General features: G+C 47.3%; 1 protein-coding gene across 1 annotated transcript in view; it reads right to left on the reverse strand.

The window, feature by feature from the left end:
• The window catches only part of ZFC3H1 (zinc finger C3H1-type containing), a 715,283-nt gene that overhangs the window by 212,919 nt on the left and 485,174 nt on the right, over positions 1 to 17,190 (reverse strand). The window contains exons 24-25 of the mRNA XM_069228345.1: positions 8,997 to 9,234; positions 8,667 to 8,772 (exon numbers count right to left, since the gene is read on the reverse strand). Of these exons, the coding sequence (XP_069084446.1) occupies positions 8,667 to 8,772; positions 8,997 to 9,234 (344 nt within the window). The remainder of the gene's footprint in view (positions 1 to 8,666; positions 8,773 to 8,996; positions 9,235 to 17,190) is intronic.

A 17,190-nucleotide genomic window follows, 5' to 3' on the forward strand; every position in this document is an offset into this window, starting at 1 on the left:
CCTGCACTTACAATGTCTAAGGTTTGGCTTAGACACTGTAGGGACATATGCCCTCACCTGTGGTATAGTGCACCCTGCCTTAGGGCTGTAAGGCCTGCTAGAGGGGTGACTTACCTATGCCACAGGCAGTGTGAGGTTGGCATGGCACTCTGAGGAGAGTGCCATGTCGACTTAGTCTTTTTCTCCCCACCTGCACACACAAGCTGACAAGTTTGATACCAAACTTCTCAGTCTTCAGTGAAGCCATCACGCAGCTGTGGAGTTCGTAATGACAAACTCCCAGCCCATGTACTCAATATGGCCAGACTGTACTTACAATGTCTCAGAATGGGCGTAGATACTGTAGGGGCACTGTAGCAGCTACTCATGCAGCTATGCCTTCACCTGTGGTATAATGCACTCTGCCTTAGGGTTGTAAGTCCTACTATATGGGTGACTTACCTATGCCACAGGCAGAGGTTTGATTGCATGGTGCCTAGAAAGGGATGCCATGGCAACTTTACCTTTTTATCCCCACCAAAACACACAATCTGCAATGGCAGTGTGCATCTGTTCAGTGAGGGGTCCCTTAGGGTTGCACAATGCATACTGCGGCCCTTAGAGACCCTCCGTGGCCACAGGACCCTTGGTACTACTGGTACCTTTTACAAGGGACTTGGCTGAGTACCAATTGTGAAAGCAATCGTGCAGTTTAGGCAAAGAACACAGGTGCTGGGGCCTGCTTAGCAGTATCCCAGCATACACTCAGTCAAGTTAGCATCAGATATTAGGCAAGAAGTGGGGGAGGTAACCAATGCCAAAAGGGGCACTTTCCTACAAGGTTGATCAGTGCTGCAATCATTATGGCCAGTTGTAGAGGGCACTGCTTTTTAGCAGTGGAAACAGTCAATACAAACTGCTAAAATGGTGACTAAGGTTCTGAGAAGAGCACTGGTTTCAGTTGACCTCAGAGGGAAGGTTCACAGGTTTCAGCAGATTGAAATAAATGTACAGAACCAGACAATGGCTCAGACTGTTCTTGGGATCTTTTTCTGCATTTCCAAATAAGCTCTTGCTCAGAGGAAGCAGATTAATCAGAGTTTCCCCGCGTTGTGTGTGCATCTTTTTCTTCTCTGGTGAATAGCTTTAAGACTGGATCATAGATCTGGCTTTCAAACGCAGCTGCTCAACAGATGCCAGAAATAATTTTGTCTTTCTTGGGTGGGTGCTTTAGCCAACATGATTCACGTATGCTGGCATCATTGTCTTTGTCAACACTGCAAGAGTGGAGCTGTTATACATACTTGAAACAAATAAGTCTCACAAGGATGGGGGCTCAATACAGAGAGTACAAAGGCCCAGTATAAGACTTTTGCTGAAGTTCCAGAAGACTGATATGAAGCAGACACTGACAGTAAACCCCGAAGATGATAGGTTTGGCATTGTCTGGAGCTGTTTCACGACTGCCTGGGGAGAGTCCTCCTTCAACTGCCAGTCGGTGAGGTAGGGGGAAGACTGCAATCAATGAGTTACGAAGATGTGATGCCACCATTATCACTTTTGGGAGCACCCGAGGTGAAACCAAAGGGGACCAAAGGGGAGCACAGCCTTTCCCACCAAAAACCTTCGGTGCGTTGATGGGCTGGCAGGACACGGAATAAGTGTCCTGCAAGGCCAATGCCACCATCCAGGCTCCAGGATCAAAAGCACTTAAGACCTGCGGCAGGGTGAGCATTCTGAATTTCTCCTTCTGGAGGAGGGCGTTTACAGGGCGCAGTTCTGAAATAGGATAGGTACCGCCTCATCCAGTGTCAATAGATTTGGTGCCAGGGTCAAAGTTCCAGTGACTGAGTGGACCTGGGTGGCGAAAGCTGGGCTGAAACCTCAGTTGGAAGCTTTCTGGCAGTTCAGAGGGTCCAACTGTCGTCGAGTGCAAACACACCGGCGGGAATCTAGATGGAAGTTCTCTCAGCTCCCTGGAACCCAAAAGTATGCTAGAAGGAATCAGCAAGGATCCAAAAAGCTGAAGCACAGCTGCATGGAACTCTTCAATGTGTTGTGGTGGGGCAGACGGCCCTAGAAACTCTGGCTGTGCCACAACCAGTTGTAGGTTTACCTCCGAAGATGGGAGACTCAGGGAACGAGAGAGAGCCATGACACGGTCACCTCTCTGCTTCTCAGACAAATTTTAGAGGCAGAAAGGGACTGAGCCCTGCTTCAATTTCATAGGATCTTTTCGGACTTATTGGATGACTCTGAACGTGATGATGACTGGCTTCTATAGCAGCTTCAACTTCTGCAGCAGTAACGTTACAGCAACCGAACAGTCTCAGCAAGGAGTCTTTTTATGCAGTGCGATGCAAAGTTTTGCCTCACGGTCCCAGTAGGCCTTCGGTTTAATCAACACACAGTCACAGCAGGCCTTGGAGTCGTAAATCGACCACAGGCGCACCTGAGGGAGGGATCTGTCACAGACATTTATTTGTGACAGCCTCAAAAAGGCTTCAACTCTGTCCTTTTAGGTAATGACATCCCTCCAACTCTGAAGATAAAACTGGAGAAAAAATTGAGGTAAATACTTCTGAGATTTGTGTTGCAGAGGTCTGTATCTGCATCTAGAGGCACGGAAAGAAAGGAACTGATGTCAGCAGGTGGTAGTGGTGTCTATATAGGCACGTTATGTCATTTCCAGAGCAGAACGGATTCCACCGGGAGCCACATGGCGCCAACTATTGGCACGCAGAGGTACCGATGAAACAAGTACAGACTCAGTAGGGCGACTGAAGAATATTCAAAAGGTGAGTAATCTGATAGTAGTCTCTATCAAAATAAGTTGCTCTTTGTAGGAAGTTGGCTCTGTATGCATTATTTCAAAGTAAGGAATAGTATGCACAGAGTCCAAAGGCTCCCCTTAGAGGTAAGATAGTGGCAAAAAGAGATAATACCAATGCTCTATTTTGTGGTAGTGTGGTCGAGCAGTAGGCTTATCAAAGGAGTAGTGTTAAGCATTTGTTGTACATACACACAGGCAATAAATGAGGAACACACACTCAGACAATTCCAGGCCAATAGGTTTTTGTATAGAAAAATATATTTTCTTCATTTATTTTAAGAACCACAGGTTCAAATTCTACATGTAATACTTTGCATGAAAGGTATTACAGATAAGTACTTTAGGAACTTTGAATAATCACAATAGCATATATACTTTTCAAATAAAACACATATAGCTATTTTAAAACTAGACAGTGCAATTTTCACAGTTCCTAGGGGAGGTAAGTAATTGTTAGTTCTTGCAGGTAAGTAAACCACCTACGGGGTTCAAGTTTGGGTCCAAGGTAGCCCACCGTTGGGGGTTCAGAGCAACCCCAAAGTTACCAAACCAGCAGCTCAGGGCCGGTCAGGTGCAGAGTTCAAAGTGGTGCCCAAAACACATAGGCTTCAATGGAGAAGGGGGTGCCCCGGTTCCAGTCTGCCAGCAGGTAAGTACCCGCGTCTTCGGAGGGCAGACCAGGGGGGTTTTGTAGGGCACCGGGGGGACACAAGTTAGCACAGAAAGTACACCCTCAGCAGCACGGGCTCGGCCGGGTGCAGTGTGCAAACGCACGTCGGGTTTTCAATTGGAATCAATGGGAGACCAAAGGGTCTCTTCAGCGATGCAGGCAGGCAAGGGGGGGGGGGGGGGGGGGCTCCTCGGGGTAGCCACCACCTGGGCAAGGGAGAAGGCCTCCTGGGGGTCACTCCTGCACTGGAGTTCCGATCTTTCAGGTCCTGGGGGCTGCGGGTGCAGAGTCTTTTCCAGGCGTCAGGATCTGGGAGTCAGGCAGTCGTGGTCAGGGGGAGCCTCGGGATTCCCTCTGCAGGCGTCGCTGTGGGGGTTCAGGGGGGGCAACTCTGGCTACTCACGGTCTCGTAGTCGCCGGGGAGTCCTCCTTGAAGTGTTTGTTCTCCACAAGTCGAGCCGGGGGCGTCGGGTGCAGAGTTGCAAGTCTCACACTTCTGGCGGGAAACGCAGTTGTCTTGAAGTTGCTTCTTTGGAAACAAAGTTGCAGTCTTTGGTGAACAGGGCCGCTGTTCTCAGGAGTTTCTTGGTCCTTCTAGAGCAGGGCAGTCCTCTGAGGATTCAGAGGTAGCTGGTCCTGGGGAAAGCGTCGCTGGAGCAGTTTCTTCAGAAGGGGGGGGACAGGCCGGTAGAGATGGGGCCAAAGCAGTTGGTGTCTCCGTCTTATCTGCAGGGTTTTTCAGCTCAGCAGTCCTCTTCTTAGGTTGCAGTAATCTAATTTCCTAGGTTCTGGGGAGCCCCTAAATACTGAATTTAGGGGTGTGTTTAGGTCTGGGAGGGCAGTAGCCAATGGCTACTGTCCTTGAGGGTGGCTACACCCTCCTTGTGCCTCCTCCCTGAGGGGAGGGGGGCACATCCCTAATCCTATTGGGGGAATCCTCCATCTGCAAGATGGAGGATTTCTAAAAGTCAGTCACCTCAGCTCAGGACACCTTAGGGTCTGTCCTGACTTGCCAGTGACGACTCCTTGTTTTTCTCATTATCTCTCCTGGACTTGCCGCCAAAAGTGGGGGCTGCGTCCAGGGGGCGGGCATCTCCACTAGCTGGAGTGCCCTGGGGCATTGTAACATGAAGCTTGAGCCTTTGAAGCTCACTGCTAGGTGTTACAGTTCCTGCAGGGGGGAGGTGTGAAGCACCTCCACCCAGAGCAGGCTTTGTTTCTGTCCTCAGAGAGCACAAAGGCTCTCACTGCATGGGGTCAGAAACTCGTCTCTCAGCAGCAGGCTGGCACAGACCAGTCAGTCCTGCACTGAACAATTGGGTAAAGTATAGGGGGCATCTCTAAGATGCCCTCTGTGTGCATTTTTAATAAATCCAACACTGGCATCAGTGTGGGTTTATTATTCTGAGAAGTTTGATTCGAAACTTCCCAGTATTCAGTGTAGCCATTATGGAGCTGTGGAGTTCGTTTTTGACAGACTCCCAGACCATATACTCTTATGGCTACCCTGCACATGTCTGTGCTGTGTGAGGGGTCCCTAGGGTGGCATAAGACATGCTGCAGCCCTTAGAGACCTTCCCCGGCATCAGGGCCCTTGGTACCAGGACTACCAGTTACAAGGGACTTACCTGGATGCCAGGGTTGTGCCAATTGTGGAGACAATGGTACATTTTAGGTGAAAGAACACTGGTGCTGGGGCCTGGTTAGCAGGGTCCCATCACACTTCTCAGTCAAGTCAGCATCAGTATCAGGCAAAAAGTAGGGGGGTAACTGCAAAAGGGAGCCATTTCTTTACACTCTTTAACAGTGAGGGTGTAAGGATGTGTCTATTTTTGACTGTCACTGTTTTTTTTACTCAGACTGCACCAAGGCCTGCTAATCAGACTTCAGTGGCAATGTCCAGATCCAAAAGTTTATGCCGCTTTTGCAGGGCAAATGTGTCCCACTAAGGGTAAGGGCTGTGACAGTGTATAGGCAAATAAGTTGACACAGGGAGCAGAGCGAGGAAACCAACACCCCAAGGGTGGACTAGTGAGGTCTGCACAACAAGAGGGGTCTCATTTTGGGAGTGGGCAGAATAGTGCATCATGGGACAGCCAGATGCCACATTCCACAGGAAGTGGTCATCAGGAGGGAAGGAACCAGGTAGCACATTAGCTACCAACCACATCTTTCCTTGAGGGCATTTTCTGAGCTTAAAAGGGGCACCCCTGGCACCCAGACATCAGATCTCAACCAAAGCTTAAGAAGCCTGCTGGGGCAAGTTGGTAGCCCAAAGTGGTAGCCCAAAGTCTTCAAGCCACTACCACAGACGCCATGCAGCACCAAGGACCAGGACAACGCACAAACGTACACCCAAGTTCGCTGAGCCCGAGAGTGCTGCTGGGATTCTCAGAAGGCAATATATTGACCCAGGAAAGATTGGCTTGTGGACGTGACACCAGGCAACTGGTAGTCCAGTGGCGACTGGTCTTCAGCCAGACCGGAGAGTACCATGTAGGATGTCGATCCTGCAACCAGAACCCCCTCAACACTTCATGGACTTAGAAGCACCTGCAGGAAGACACCCAGATTTTCAGCACCCTTCTTCCCCTACATCATGACCACACCATAGGAATCCATTGCAACACGGGTAAAGGGCCTGGAAATGCTGGAGACTGCTTCTTCTGTGGTGTTAACAGTTTCTAAAGACCTTGCTGGTCTCTCTGACTAGCTCTCTGCCAGAGTTATTCACACCACGTACTTCTAACCAACTGCAGCGACATCCAAGTTTACTTTGAAAAAGTTTCTAAGTGTCAAATTCATTGAATCTGCCAAGGCTATTTTATGGTTGAGTAAAATGCTTTGATTTATTATTGTTTTTACAATTAACACCCCCAGAACCCTCAGGTGGATCTTTTTCGTTATAGTGTCTAAATTCTTATAAAAATACAGTCTATTTTTATAAATTGGTGTCGGATTTCATGAGTGTTGTGTTGATTTCTTCTTCATTGGTTTTGGTGCCGTTTAGATGCTTTACATTTGTTCCTCTATGTAAGCCTTGCTGCGCAGGGCCACACCTATCCAGGGTGAGTTGACGGTTTGACAGACGAAACCTAAACGTCCTAAATGAGTGGTTAAGTATTATGCGGTAAGGTTGCCCAACCACACCAAATAATACACTCGTTTCCTCACAGGGGGCCTGTAACTCGCCAATATGCCTAAGAAATGTTAAGGCTACAAGAAAAGCCTCCAATGAAAGGAAAGGATTCTAATGAATGAAGAGGTTCAAAAGGTGGTCCTAATCAGTCCAGTGAGAACCACATTTAAAATCCAAGCAGGTGCTGGAGGTGTTCTAGGGGGTATGGTCTTTTTTTTTTTTAAACACCTCCCAATAATAGCCCTAACTACAGGAATTCTAAAAAGGACAACCATTCCCTCATGTGTATGAGGCTACAATGCTAAGTGAAGGTGTACAGCCATATGCTGGTCCTGCCTTCTGCAGATGTAATTGGTAGGAAATTATTTCCTTCACCTTCATCTTAAACAAATACAAGCAATTTGTGAGGCAGTAAGACAAAACGCTTTCACTTTGCAGCACAGCATGCACAAATTGTATATCTACAGTTTCAATGGTCTCTAACTATACACTCCTCTGAAATGTTCAAATCTCTCTATTCGAAGACCTAAGCTGCTAAATTCTAGATTTAACTGTCTGAGGTAAGTGTCTGATTATGCCCTGCTGCTGAGCATGGTCTGCCCCAAAATATATTTCTAGTAACACTGAGTACCAGAGCGGTCTGGCTCAGGTTAGTTCTACCATATTAAGGGGGAGGCAGACTTTCCTCATCTTCTTCAATGATCAATGTCATCATGACCGCAGCAGCTACAAGAGCGGATCGCACACCGCCCGCTGAATCCAAGCAGTGACTACAGAGATGGTTGGATTGAAGAGGGTCGGGAGTAAACTCTTTAGCTGTGGACCGTGTGTACGACCTCTGCAGGCCCACAGTCCCCTACTGGGCCCCTCGTTACAGGGAGCACCGCTCCTTGCTGCTTCCTCTCATTCCTCGGCACTCTTCTCCTTGCTTCGTCCCCACCTCATATCACGTCTACATGGACTGCTCACCAAATGTCTGACCACTTCATTCACAGTGCATTGCCACTGGACTGTGGGTGCGGAATCGGGGGGGTAAAGTCCAGGCACTTTGCATTTTGTGTGGCTGAGAGACCGATTTATGGGATTCCCCCACATCTGAACTCACCTTTGTAAGACTAGGAGGTGGCATTTTAATTTGTGTAGCTGTTGATGCATCCACCCTAGAAGGTCTGCAAAGTCATTGTTTAGCCCTTGTAGGTGTTGCACAAGGAGCTTTATGTTGTGGGAGATCATCCTTTGCCTAACATGTTGTGCCACAGTGAAGGGAAATGGGTGCCTCCTTTTTTTTTTTTTTAAAGGAAATACACTGCCACCATGCTGTCTTTAGAAAGACCACCTTGCCTCGGACAAGTGCGTAAAAGGCTTTGAATGTTAGGTAAATGGCATGTAACTCCTGGCTGTTGATGCGCCTGCTCTGCTGAAGAGGAATCCTTGGACTGGTGTGTCGCTAAGATGTACACCCCAACCTGAACCCGTGGCAATGGTTGTGTGCAGAAAAGAGACAAAAAGAAGACCTGCCAAGCAACAGATTGTTGCTTTTCCATCAAACTATCTTCCACCTGACCCTCCAATTGTAGGCATAGGAGTCCTTCAGTCCAACACAGTCCGTCTCCATGTCGAAGCAACAGAGAGGTTGTCATGTGAGTGTTCCAACAGGATGAACTGGTAAAGCAGCCTGTGGACCAGGACAGGCGAACTATAGGGTTCCGTACTCTTGTGGTAAAGAGTAAATACATCGAATAGACACTACCTGCTGGCAGGTGCTGGCTCGATAGTGTCTTTTTAAAGGAGGACCTGAATTTCCTCTTGTAAAAGAGTGATGTGTTTTGCAGACTGCATTAAAAAAATTCAGGCCATCTATTCTTGAAACAGTCTTCAAGTAAATGTGGTGCTGGGTACTAGATTTATATGCCTGGGAAGCAAGGGGTTATTGGGAAATTACCCTGTTAAAGCAATGAAGTGGAACTCTATGTTTAAGAATATATAGTGTGATATCTATTTTCTTATATAAAATGTTGTTTAAATCACATGCTTTCAAGCCTTACCTATTAAGTAGCTTTTGCAATGAAATCATGTTCAAGTAGAGTGGGAGGCAAGCAATTATTCTTTTATCAGCTGTAAGTATCTCGTCAGTACATGAACTGATCGCATCTAGAAATAAAGCATTGAAAATGTTAGCTATGCAAACAATGTTGACTACACATTCTAAAGAAATGTTTTCTGAGAAAAATCCTTTTGGAGTGAAAGAGCTACTACAAGGGTTTTTATGTTAATATAAAAATGACAAGGGGAGGGAACATGAGTAATTTTCTAGCAGACAGAAAACGTTTCTTGTTTTAATACAGTTTCAATATCAACTCAATGTGCACACATACCCTCAAACACAGCCAGAAGCATGTCAGGACTGGTCTTCACATCTTCAGGCACTTGCCATGGAATTAAAAAAGGCTGTCTACTGACAATCCTTGAAGGGTTTGAGCTTGCTGGGTCATAGAGACTTGAAGGCAGTGCATTAAATTCAATTAGATGTATGTAAGCTAGCCAAGCAAGGCAGCGATCACTAGCAGTAAGATGTTCAGCTAGAATGGGTTCATCTGCAGATTTTAAAGCATTCTGTAAGGAAGAGAAACCCAACACTACATTTAAAAAAAGAAAAGAACACCACAATTTTAGAAAACATCAGACAACACAAACAAAAAGTTACCATTAGTTATACCATTGGAAAACATACATTTATTCTGAATCTGGTAAAGATATTACTATTGTTACAAGTTAAGTAAACTTTTCTTGTTTAGAAAGCGACACTGTCCTTTAGACAACTTTAGATTAGACTTTCTAGCTACTAAGAAGCACCAGGTAAAATTAGAATCTAAACAACATTGACAAAAAAGGTGCAGCCTCACATATGTCCCAAAATCACTTCTGTTACCACTTCAAACCCTGCAGAATTGGCACTAATGTAAACAGTGTTTAGTTTGTTATTTGATATGAGTACTGATGCAATATAATCCCTCTGAACTGTGCATGTTTAGATACTATTTTTCTTGACTACAAGCAGTAGTGAACGTGAAGAACATGTTACTTAGTTTTCAGTAACCCATTATCTGGTAGAGACAGGATCTAACTGCAGATTCCTTAGGCTCGAGCCTGGACCTGGAAACTTTTTATCCATTGCACCTCGGTGCGTCAGAAGAGGGCATTGCGTAACTGCATATCGACTTCGTCCACCACATGTGGCATCAGCAAAGTGCAAATAACCCCCTTCTCCGACGTACCCATGTCCGTTTCTTCTGTGACTATTTTCTGTGTTCAAAACGTGGAGCCACATATAGAAACGGCCTACTTAAACAGTGTGCTAGAAAAAAAAGACACCTTTTGTGTAAAAAAGAAAAAAAAAAAAAAAACAACACTGAATTCTTAAATGAAGGTGTACATTTCTGAGACCAAAGAGGACTCAGAGTGGGGAGGAGTGCTAAGGAATCTGCAGCTAGATCCGATCTCTACCAGATAATGGGTTACCAAAGTTAAGTAACTTGTTCATTTGATAGAGACATTGAGCCACAAATTCCTTAGTTTAGAATCAGATACAAAAGTCAAAATAACCCATAGGAGGAAATCAGAGCTGAGATCCTCCAAAAACGTCTGTAAGTATCACTGTAGGAAGCTGGATCTCTATATAGTGCACAAAAAATAAGTACACCATTCAGAGGGTCCAGTAGTTCCCCAATTGGTTTGATAGTACTAATGTTCTATTTTGTGGTAGTGTGGACAAGCAGTTAGGCTTATCAAAGGGTAGTGCTAAGCATTTGTTGTACTTACAGAGGCAATAAATGACACACAAAGAATAAATCAGAGAACAATTTAGAAAAAACATTTTTTGTATTATATATATATTCAAACTAAGAACTTTGTTACAAAGTAAGCACGTTTTTAACCATGAATACCTTTCACTTGTAAAAATGGACGTTGTGCAATTTTTGAGTTCTTCAATGTTAATGTTTTGAAGGAGAACAAAGTCAGCAAACAGGTAATTTACGACTACCAATCTCAGGGACTTAAGGTAAGTACTGGGCAAGGGTCAGGACCACACCAAGACAACACTCCGGGCAGCACTGGAGCGGCTGGAAGCAGAGGTTCTAGTGTGGCGTCAGGTGCCCAAAGTATTTCATTGGAGACTCGTCGCAGTGAAAATAGGCCTCAGGCTCTGGCTAGGAAGCCAGTCTGGAAAAACCAACAAGAAGGTAAAACTTTGGGTGCTCGGGGACGTAAGTGCACCTTTGGATGTTCTTCTCCAACACCCAGGGGCGACGGATGCAGGGGTGTCCTCTGGCATCAGGATTCTGTGTCCAGGATCACTCACGGTTGAGGGATCCTGTAGTCTGAGGCTGCAGGCATCGTCGTGGAGTCCGGGAGTGGTGTGAACCACAGTGGACTCCAGCTCAGAAGAGTTGGGGAACATTGTTGACACTGGGGATCCACTTCAGATCGGGCCGTAGGCAACTGGTGCAGATGGGTGCACAGCTGTCGGGTTTCTCTCACCAGAGAGGCCGCGGGAAAGAGTCTGTGTGAGGAGGCTGCAGGTGACTTTAGAGAGTCCAGGAGGGGTGAAACCATCATGGACTCTGGGGAGCTGGGGACCTTCTTTGCACTGGAGCTCCACTCCCACTTGGGTCAGTGACAACACGTTCAGTAGTGACTTCAGCAGTTTGGTCCTTGTGGTTCCGGAGGCTGCGAAGTCCTTTCTCTAGAGCTGGTTGGGGAGCAGGTCCGATGCTCATGGGAGTCCTGAGTCTTTTTCTAAGACAGGCAGTCCTCCTGGGTTTCTGGACTCTCAGATGCAGGTCGAGCCATCTTTTGGTGCAGAGTAGGCCGAGGATTGCAGACAGGCCAGCAGGGTTAATACCAGGTCAGCTGCTTCTTTTCTCATCTTCTGCAGGTGCAAATCTTCTTTGTCCTGGATCTACTTAGGTTGTCAGGATTTAATTTCTACGGTTCAGGAGTGCCACCTAAATACTCAATTTAAGGGTGTTACAGGGAGTGCCAGGTGGCAGCCAATGGGTTCCCCATCTTTACATGAATACCTACCTCTTTATGACCACTTCCGTTGGGAAGGTGGCATAACCATGACCCTAGTGGCCTAATTTCTTGCAAAGCAAGATGGAGAAATTGTAGAAAGCTGGCTCTCTATATAGTGCAATACAATGAAGTACACTATGCAGAGAGTCCAGTGGATGTCCAATTGGAATTGCAGAGGAAAAATGCAGATGAGACTAATGTAATATTTGTGGTAGTGTGGCTGAGCAGTTAGGGTTATCAGAGGGTAGTGCTAAACATATGTTGAACTCACAGGGGCAATAATTGAGGCACACACTCAAAGAATTAACCTGAGACCAAATCAGACAAACAACATTTCTTTTTATGTTTTAAACTCAAGAACTTCGTAATCAAGTAAGTAGATTTTCTAGCATAAAATACTTTTCAGTTTCAAAAATCAACACTTGGTGCAATTTTTCAGTTCAGGAATATTAACCTATAGGAGGAAAACAAGAACGCAGTTTTGCATGTATGTACACGACTTACAAATTCAGTCTTCAGGGGTTTTAGGTTAACACCAGGCAAGGTTCAAATCAGTACCAAGAGTGCACCCACAGGGGCATCTGGGTGCAGAGGTCAAATTCAGAGTCTGGTGCCCAATGTTAACCAATGGAGACTGAGGCTGCAGGCTCAGTCTATGAGGCTGTCGGAAGAAAACCCACATCTGCCCCAGTAAGTTCTGATGCCAGGGGACACAGACGGTCCAGCTCCCCAGGTCCAGGGGTGTATTTTGGCATCGGGAACAGCTTACCAGGCAGGTCGCAGTTAGGGAGAGTTTTTTATTTGAGGCTGCAGGCTTTGAGGCAGAGTCCGGAAGGGGTCAGCCCTCAGCGGACTTTGAATCGCTGGGGATCCTTCACATAATCGGTTGGCCACTTGAACTCAGGCCATGGGCGCGGAGTGCAAAGGTGGGTCCGGAGGCAGTTTTGCAGTTCCTCAAGGCAGAGGTCTTTTGTTTTAAAGTTGGTTTCTTCCTGAACAGGTCTGCTGTTATTGAGAGATCTTGATCTTTGTCGAAGGGAGGGAGTCCTCCCACAGCCTTTGAGGTTGTAGGGCTACAGGACAGATTGCTCTATGGCGCAGGATTGTTAAGGGCAGCAGACAGGCTGGTAAGGCTGAGGCCAAGTCAGTTGGTGTCTGTAGTCATCTCTGCTGGTTCGACTGGTAGTGTCAGGCTCTTTTTAGATAGTCAGGAATCTGAGTTCTAGGGTTCAAGGGTGCCACCTAAATACTGAAGTGTTGTTACATGGAGTGCCAAGTGGTAAACAATGGGAAACATCTTTAGGGTGACACCACCATTTTTAAGACCACTTCCGTTGGGAAGTGGGCATGAACCTAACTCTAGTGGCCTAATTCATTTTAAAAGGAAGTGCCCACTTCAGCTTATCCACCTTAGGGGTGGGCACTCCTCCTAATTTAACTAATGTTCCCGCCTGTGCTGCTGCCAAAAGTGGGGTCAGGACAGGGGATTAGGTCATCTTCTCTATCTGGAGAGACCTGGGTCACATTACAAAGGCGGCAAAGCTTTTGAAGTTCCCCACCCTTGAATGTCCATTCTGCCTGGGAGAGGAGGTAACACCTCTGCCCATAGGAGGCCTTTGTTCTGAGACCCTAAGAGCACTGGCTCTCACCTCAGGAGGCCAGAACACAGTCTAAGGCGACTGCACTGGTTTTGATAAGTCACTATCCATGTTAGGAGTTGGTAGGTTTTCAGGGTGCCCTCTGAGTGCATGTATTAATAAATCCATCACGGGATTCAGTAATGGTTTGGTAAAGTAAGATGTCTGATATAGGAGGCTTGCTCAGTTTACGGTGTACACCTATGGTGTGGCACCCTATACAGAGTCCAGGCAACCCTTAGTGATAGTGTTTAGGTGTCCAGATAGCAACAGCTCTCTAGGGGTGTAGGAAAGTATCCTCTTTTTGGCATGGTTACCCCCACTTTTTGCCTATCAGTATGCTTCGATTGTTTTCACTCGGATCCTGCTAACCAAAACCCCAGTGATTGTGCTCTATCCCTAGTATATAGTACTTAGGTACCCAGGGCATTGGGACGCCAGGGGTTCTCCAAGGGCTGCAGCATGTATCATGCTACCCATGGGTTCCGATGCAAAATGTGTCTGCAGGCCCGACATTGCAGCGTTCGTGAAAAAGTGCATGCACCCTTTCACCACAGGTCACTGCAACAGGTCACTAAGTCACCCCTATGGTAGGCCCTCCTAGCGCAGAGGGCAGGGTGCAGGAACCTGTGTGACACAGCACCACTGCATATGCAGAGGTGCCCCTACGAACTCCAGCTCCATTGCACTGGACTTGGTAAGTGCAAAGAAGCCATTTTACCCATGTACTGGACACCGGTCATTACATGTGTCCAGCTACATAATGGTAACCCCGAACCTGCGCATGTTTGGTATCAAACATGTCTGATTCATACCCCCATACTGTTGCCAGTATTGGTTGTTTGAGTCAATGCACTTTAGGAGCTCCTTGGCAGACCCCAGTATTACTCCTACCTGTCTTCTGGCGTCTTCCGGGCAGCCCGCGCTGCTGCCACCCCACAAACAGGTTTCTGCTCTCCTGTGGCTTGACCAGCTCAAGCAAGGGAAGGTGGAACAAAGGATTTCCTGTGGGACAGAGAGGCAACACCCTCTTCTTTGGAATGACTTGGGAGGGGTAGCCTCACCAAGCCCCTGGTATGCTTTGAAGGGCACATTTGGTGCCCTCCTTGCATAAACTGGTTTGCACCAGTCCAGGGACACCCCCCCCCAGTCCCTGCTCTGGCATGAAACTGGACAAAGGAAAAAGGAGTGACCACTCCCCTGTCCATAATCATCCCATGAGTGGTGCCCAGAGCGCCTTCAGGTGGCCCCTTGGTTCTGCCATCTTGAATCCAAGATGTGCAGGGGCCCCTAGGAGCATCCAAGTGACCAGGTCAGGCAGGTGACGTCACAAGCCTCTCCTGATAGGTGGCCACCTTGCTAAGTGACCAATCCCCTTTCATGAGCGATTTGGGGGCTCCCTCTTGGGTGGGTCCTCAGATTCAAAGTGCAAGATTCCAGCAGGACTCCACTGATTCGTTTACTTAATCTTTTGGCCTCTGGAACCGCAAATGGACTCTTCAGGAACCAACAATCTGCAACTCCAGCAATGACTCCGCTTTGCAACATTGTTTCTCTGGCTCCTTCCAGCAGCTGCAACATGTCCCAAGCTGTGCATCCTCTGAGGTCGACGAGACTCCAGCCTGTATGAAAAAGTAAGACGTAATCACGCTTGGAGTGAATGAGTCACTCCCCTGCATCTGCAGGCACCAACTGCAACAACAACCAGCTGTGTGGGTCTGCTTTCCTCTGGAACTGTGTGGATCCTGCTTCAAAGTTGGTGGTCTGGAGTGATCCTCTTGGTCCTCTGCCAGCTGTCCAATTTGAGGGACAGTAAGCTCCTGCCTCTCCTTGCAGGACAGTACCCCTTTGCACTGCGACTCTTGCATCTACCAAGGCTTGTTTGCTCCTGCTGCAAGGGATCTTCAGGCTCCATGTAGCCTCGGCACCAAGCACTTCTTCCTGCCAAGCACAGTCTCCGCTCTGCTGCTCCAGCAACGTGTGCTGAGTGGGCCTCACTGCGAATTGCTGTGCTTGGGTTGCTGGTGGGGGCTGCATCCTCTTCTGGTGACTCTCCCGACTGATAAGTCACCTTGGACTCCCCTCTACGCATCCAGTCTGCTGGACCTTGCTGGTCCTCTTCAACCTTGGAACACTTCTCCTGCATTTGCCAAGGGTTGTTAGTGGTTCACATGCACCACTGACCAACTGCAACCAGACAGCCAACGTGGGACACCATCTGCATCACTTCAGGAACTGTTTTCCATTGCCTGTGCTGCCCAGCTGGTCTTTGTCACCCATCAACCTGGTCCCACATCCACAGAAGAGTGGGCAGTGACTCTTGCCACAACCGGACACTCCATCCCGAACAGGACTTTGTCCCCTTCCTTTGCAAGTCCTCTCCTGCCAGAATCCACCTTTGGGTTTTTCCAGTCTGGTTTGGGTCTTGCACAATCCTTTTACTAAGTCCTCCTGTTGGTTTTGGAGAAAACTAGCTACTTACCTCTTCTCTCCTGGTCCCTGGAGCCACTCTGGTACTTACATCTGGGGGTTCCTAGATCCTCCAGCTGCCCTCTAAAGATTCTGCATCCTTTGGTGGGGGACTGTATTTCACATTCCACTTTTTCTTGTTTGGCCTTCCCATTGGGCCCTCACTATTTTCCATTATTTTTGCCAATGCCTGTTGCTTTTATGCTCCTTACTGATTGCTACTGTGTATATTTTTAGTGTGCTTACTTACCTCCCAGTTGGGGGACTGCCTATGAGTATTCTAGTATGTGTTACCTTAATAAAGTACCTTTATTTTTGTAACACTGTGGTTCTTTCATGTGTGAGAGTAGTGTGTGACTATAGTGGTATTGCATAAGTTTTGCATGTCTCCTAGATAAGTCTTGGCTGCTCATCCACAGCTACCTCTAGAGAGCACTGGATTCCTAGACATTGCCTACATTTCGCTAATAGGGGATACCTGGAATAATGTGATAACACCATATGTGCTCACCACACACCAGGCCAGCTTCTTTTATTGGTGGTGCAGCGGTGGGATAAGACACTTGTAATTGCCTTACCACTTTGTCACAAGTCACTTTCCACAGCAAAGACCATTACTAGCTGTTAGGTACACACTGCACTTAGAGATCAGGATCGCTAGTCTCCTCTGTCCACACCCATGTCTCATCAGTATCTGATGGGACCCACTGCTCCAACTCAGGGGAAGATTCTCCAGATAGGGAACTCAAGAAACGGAGATTGGAGGAGGCCAGGTTGAGTCTGCAGCACCAGCTAGCCCTAGATAGGGTGGCCTTAGCTGTGGAGAGGGAGAGAGAGGATTTGGGGCTAGCTCCCCATGGTGGCAGCAATATCAACGCCAGGGACACCAAGGTCAGGGAAGACTCCTATGACTCTAGAAACCTCAGTCAGATAGTCCCACCTTACAAAGAGGGGGATGACATTCACAAATGGTTCACTGCCTTGGAGAAGGCCTGTAAAGTGCAAAGGGTCCCTCAAAGGCAGTGGGCATAAATCTTGTGGCTCTTCTCCTCTGACAAAGGCAGAGATAAACTTTTCACTGTCAGAGAGGAAGTTGCAGATGAATGTAAAGCACTAAAAAATGCACTCTTAGACGGATTTGGGCTAACCACTGAACAAAATTGGATCAGGTTCAGGAAGACCAAACAAGAATCCTCCCAGGATTGGATAGATTTTGTGGACTGCTCTGTTAAAGCTCTGCAAGGCTGGATGCATGGGAGCAAATTGAGTGACTACCAGGGCTTGTACAATCTTATTCTAAGAGGGTACATTCTTAATGACTGCATTTCTGATCAGCTGCATCAATACCTGGTGGACTCTGATCTGACCTCTCCCCCCAAAACTGGGA

The sequence above is a fragment of the Pleurodeles waltl genome, chromosome 4_1 (genome assembly GCF_031143425.1).
Source record: "Pleurodeles waltl isolate 20211129_DDA chromosome 4_1, aPleWal1.hap1.20221129, whole genome shotgun sequence".
Lineage (NCBI taxonomy): Eukaryota > Metazoa > Chordata > Amphibia > Caudata > Salamandridae > Pleurodeles > Pleurodeles waltl.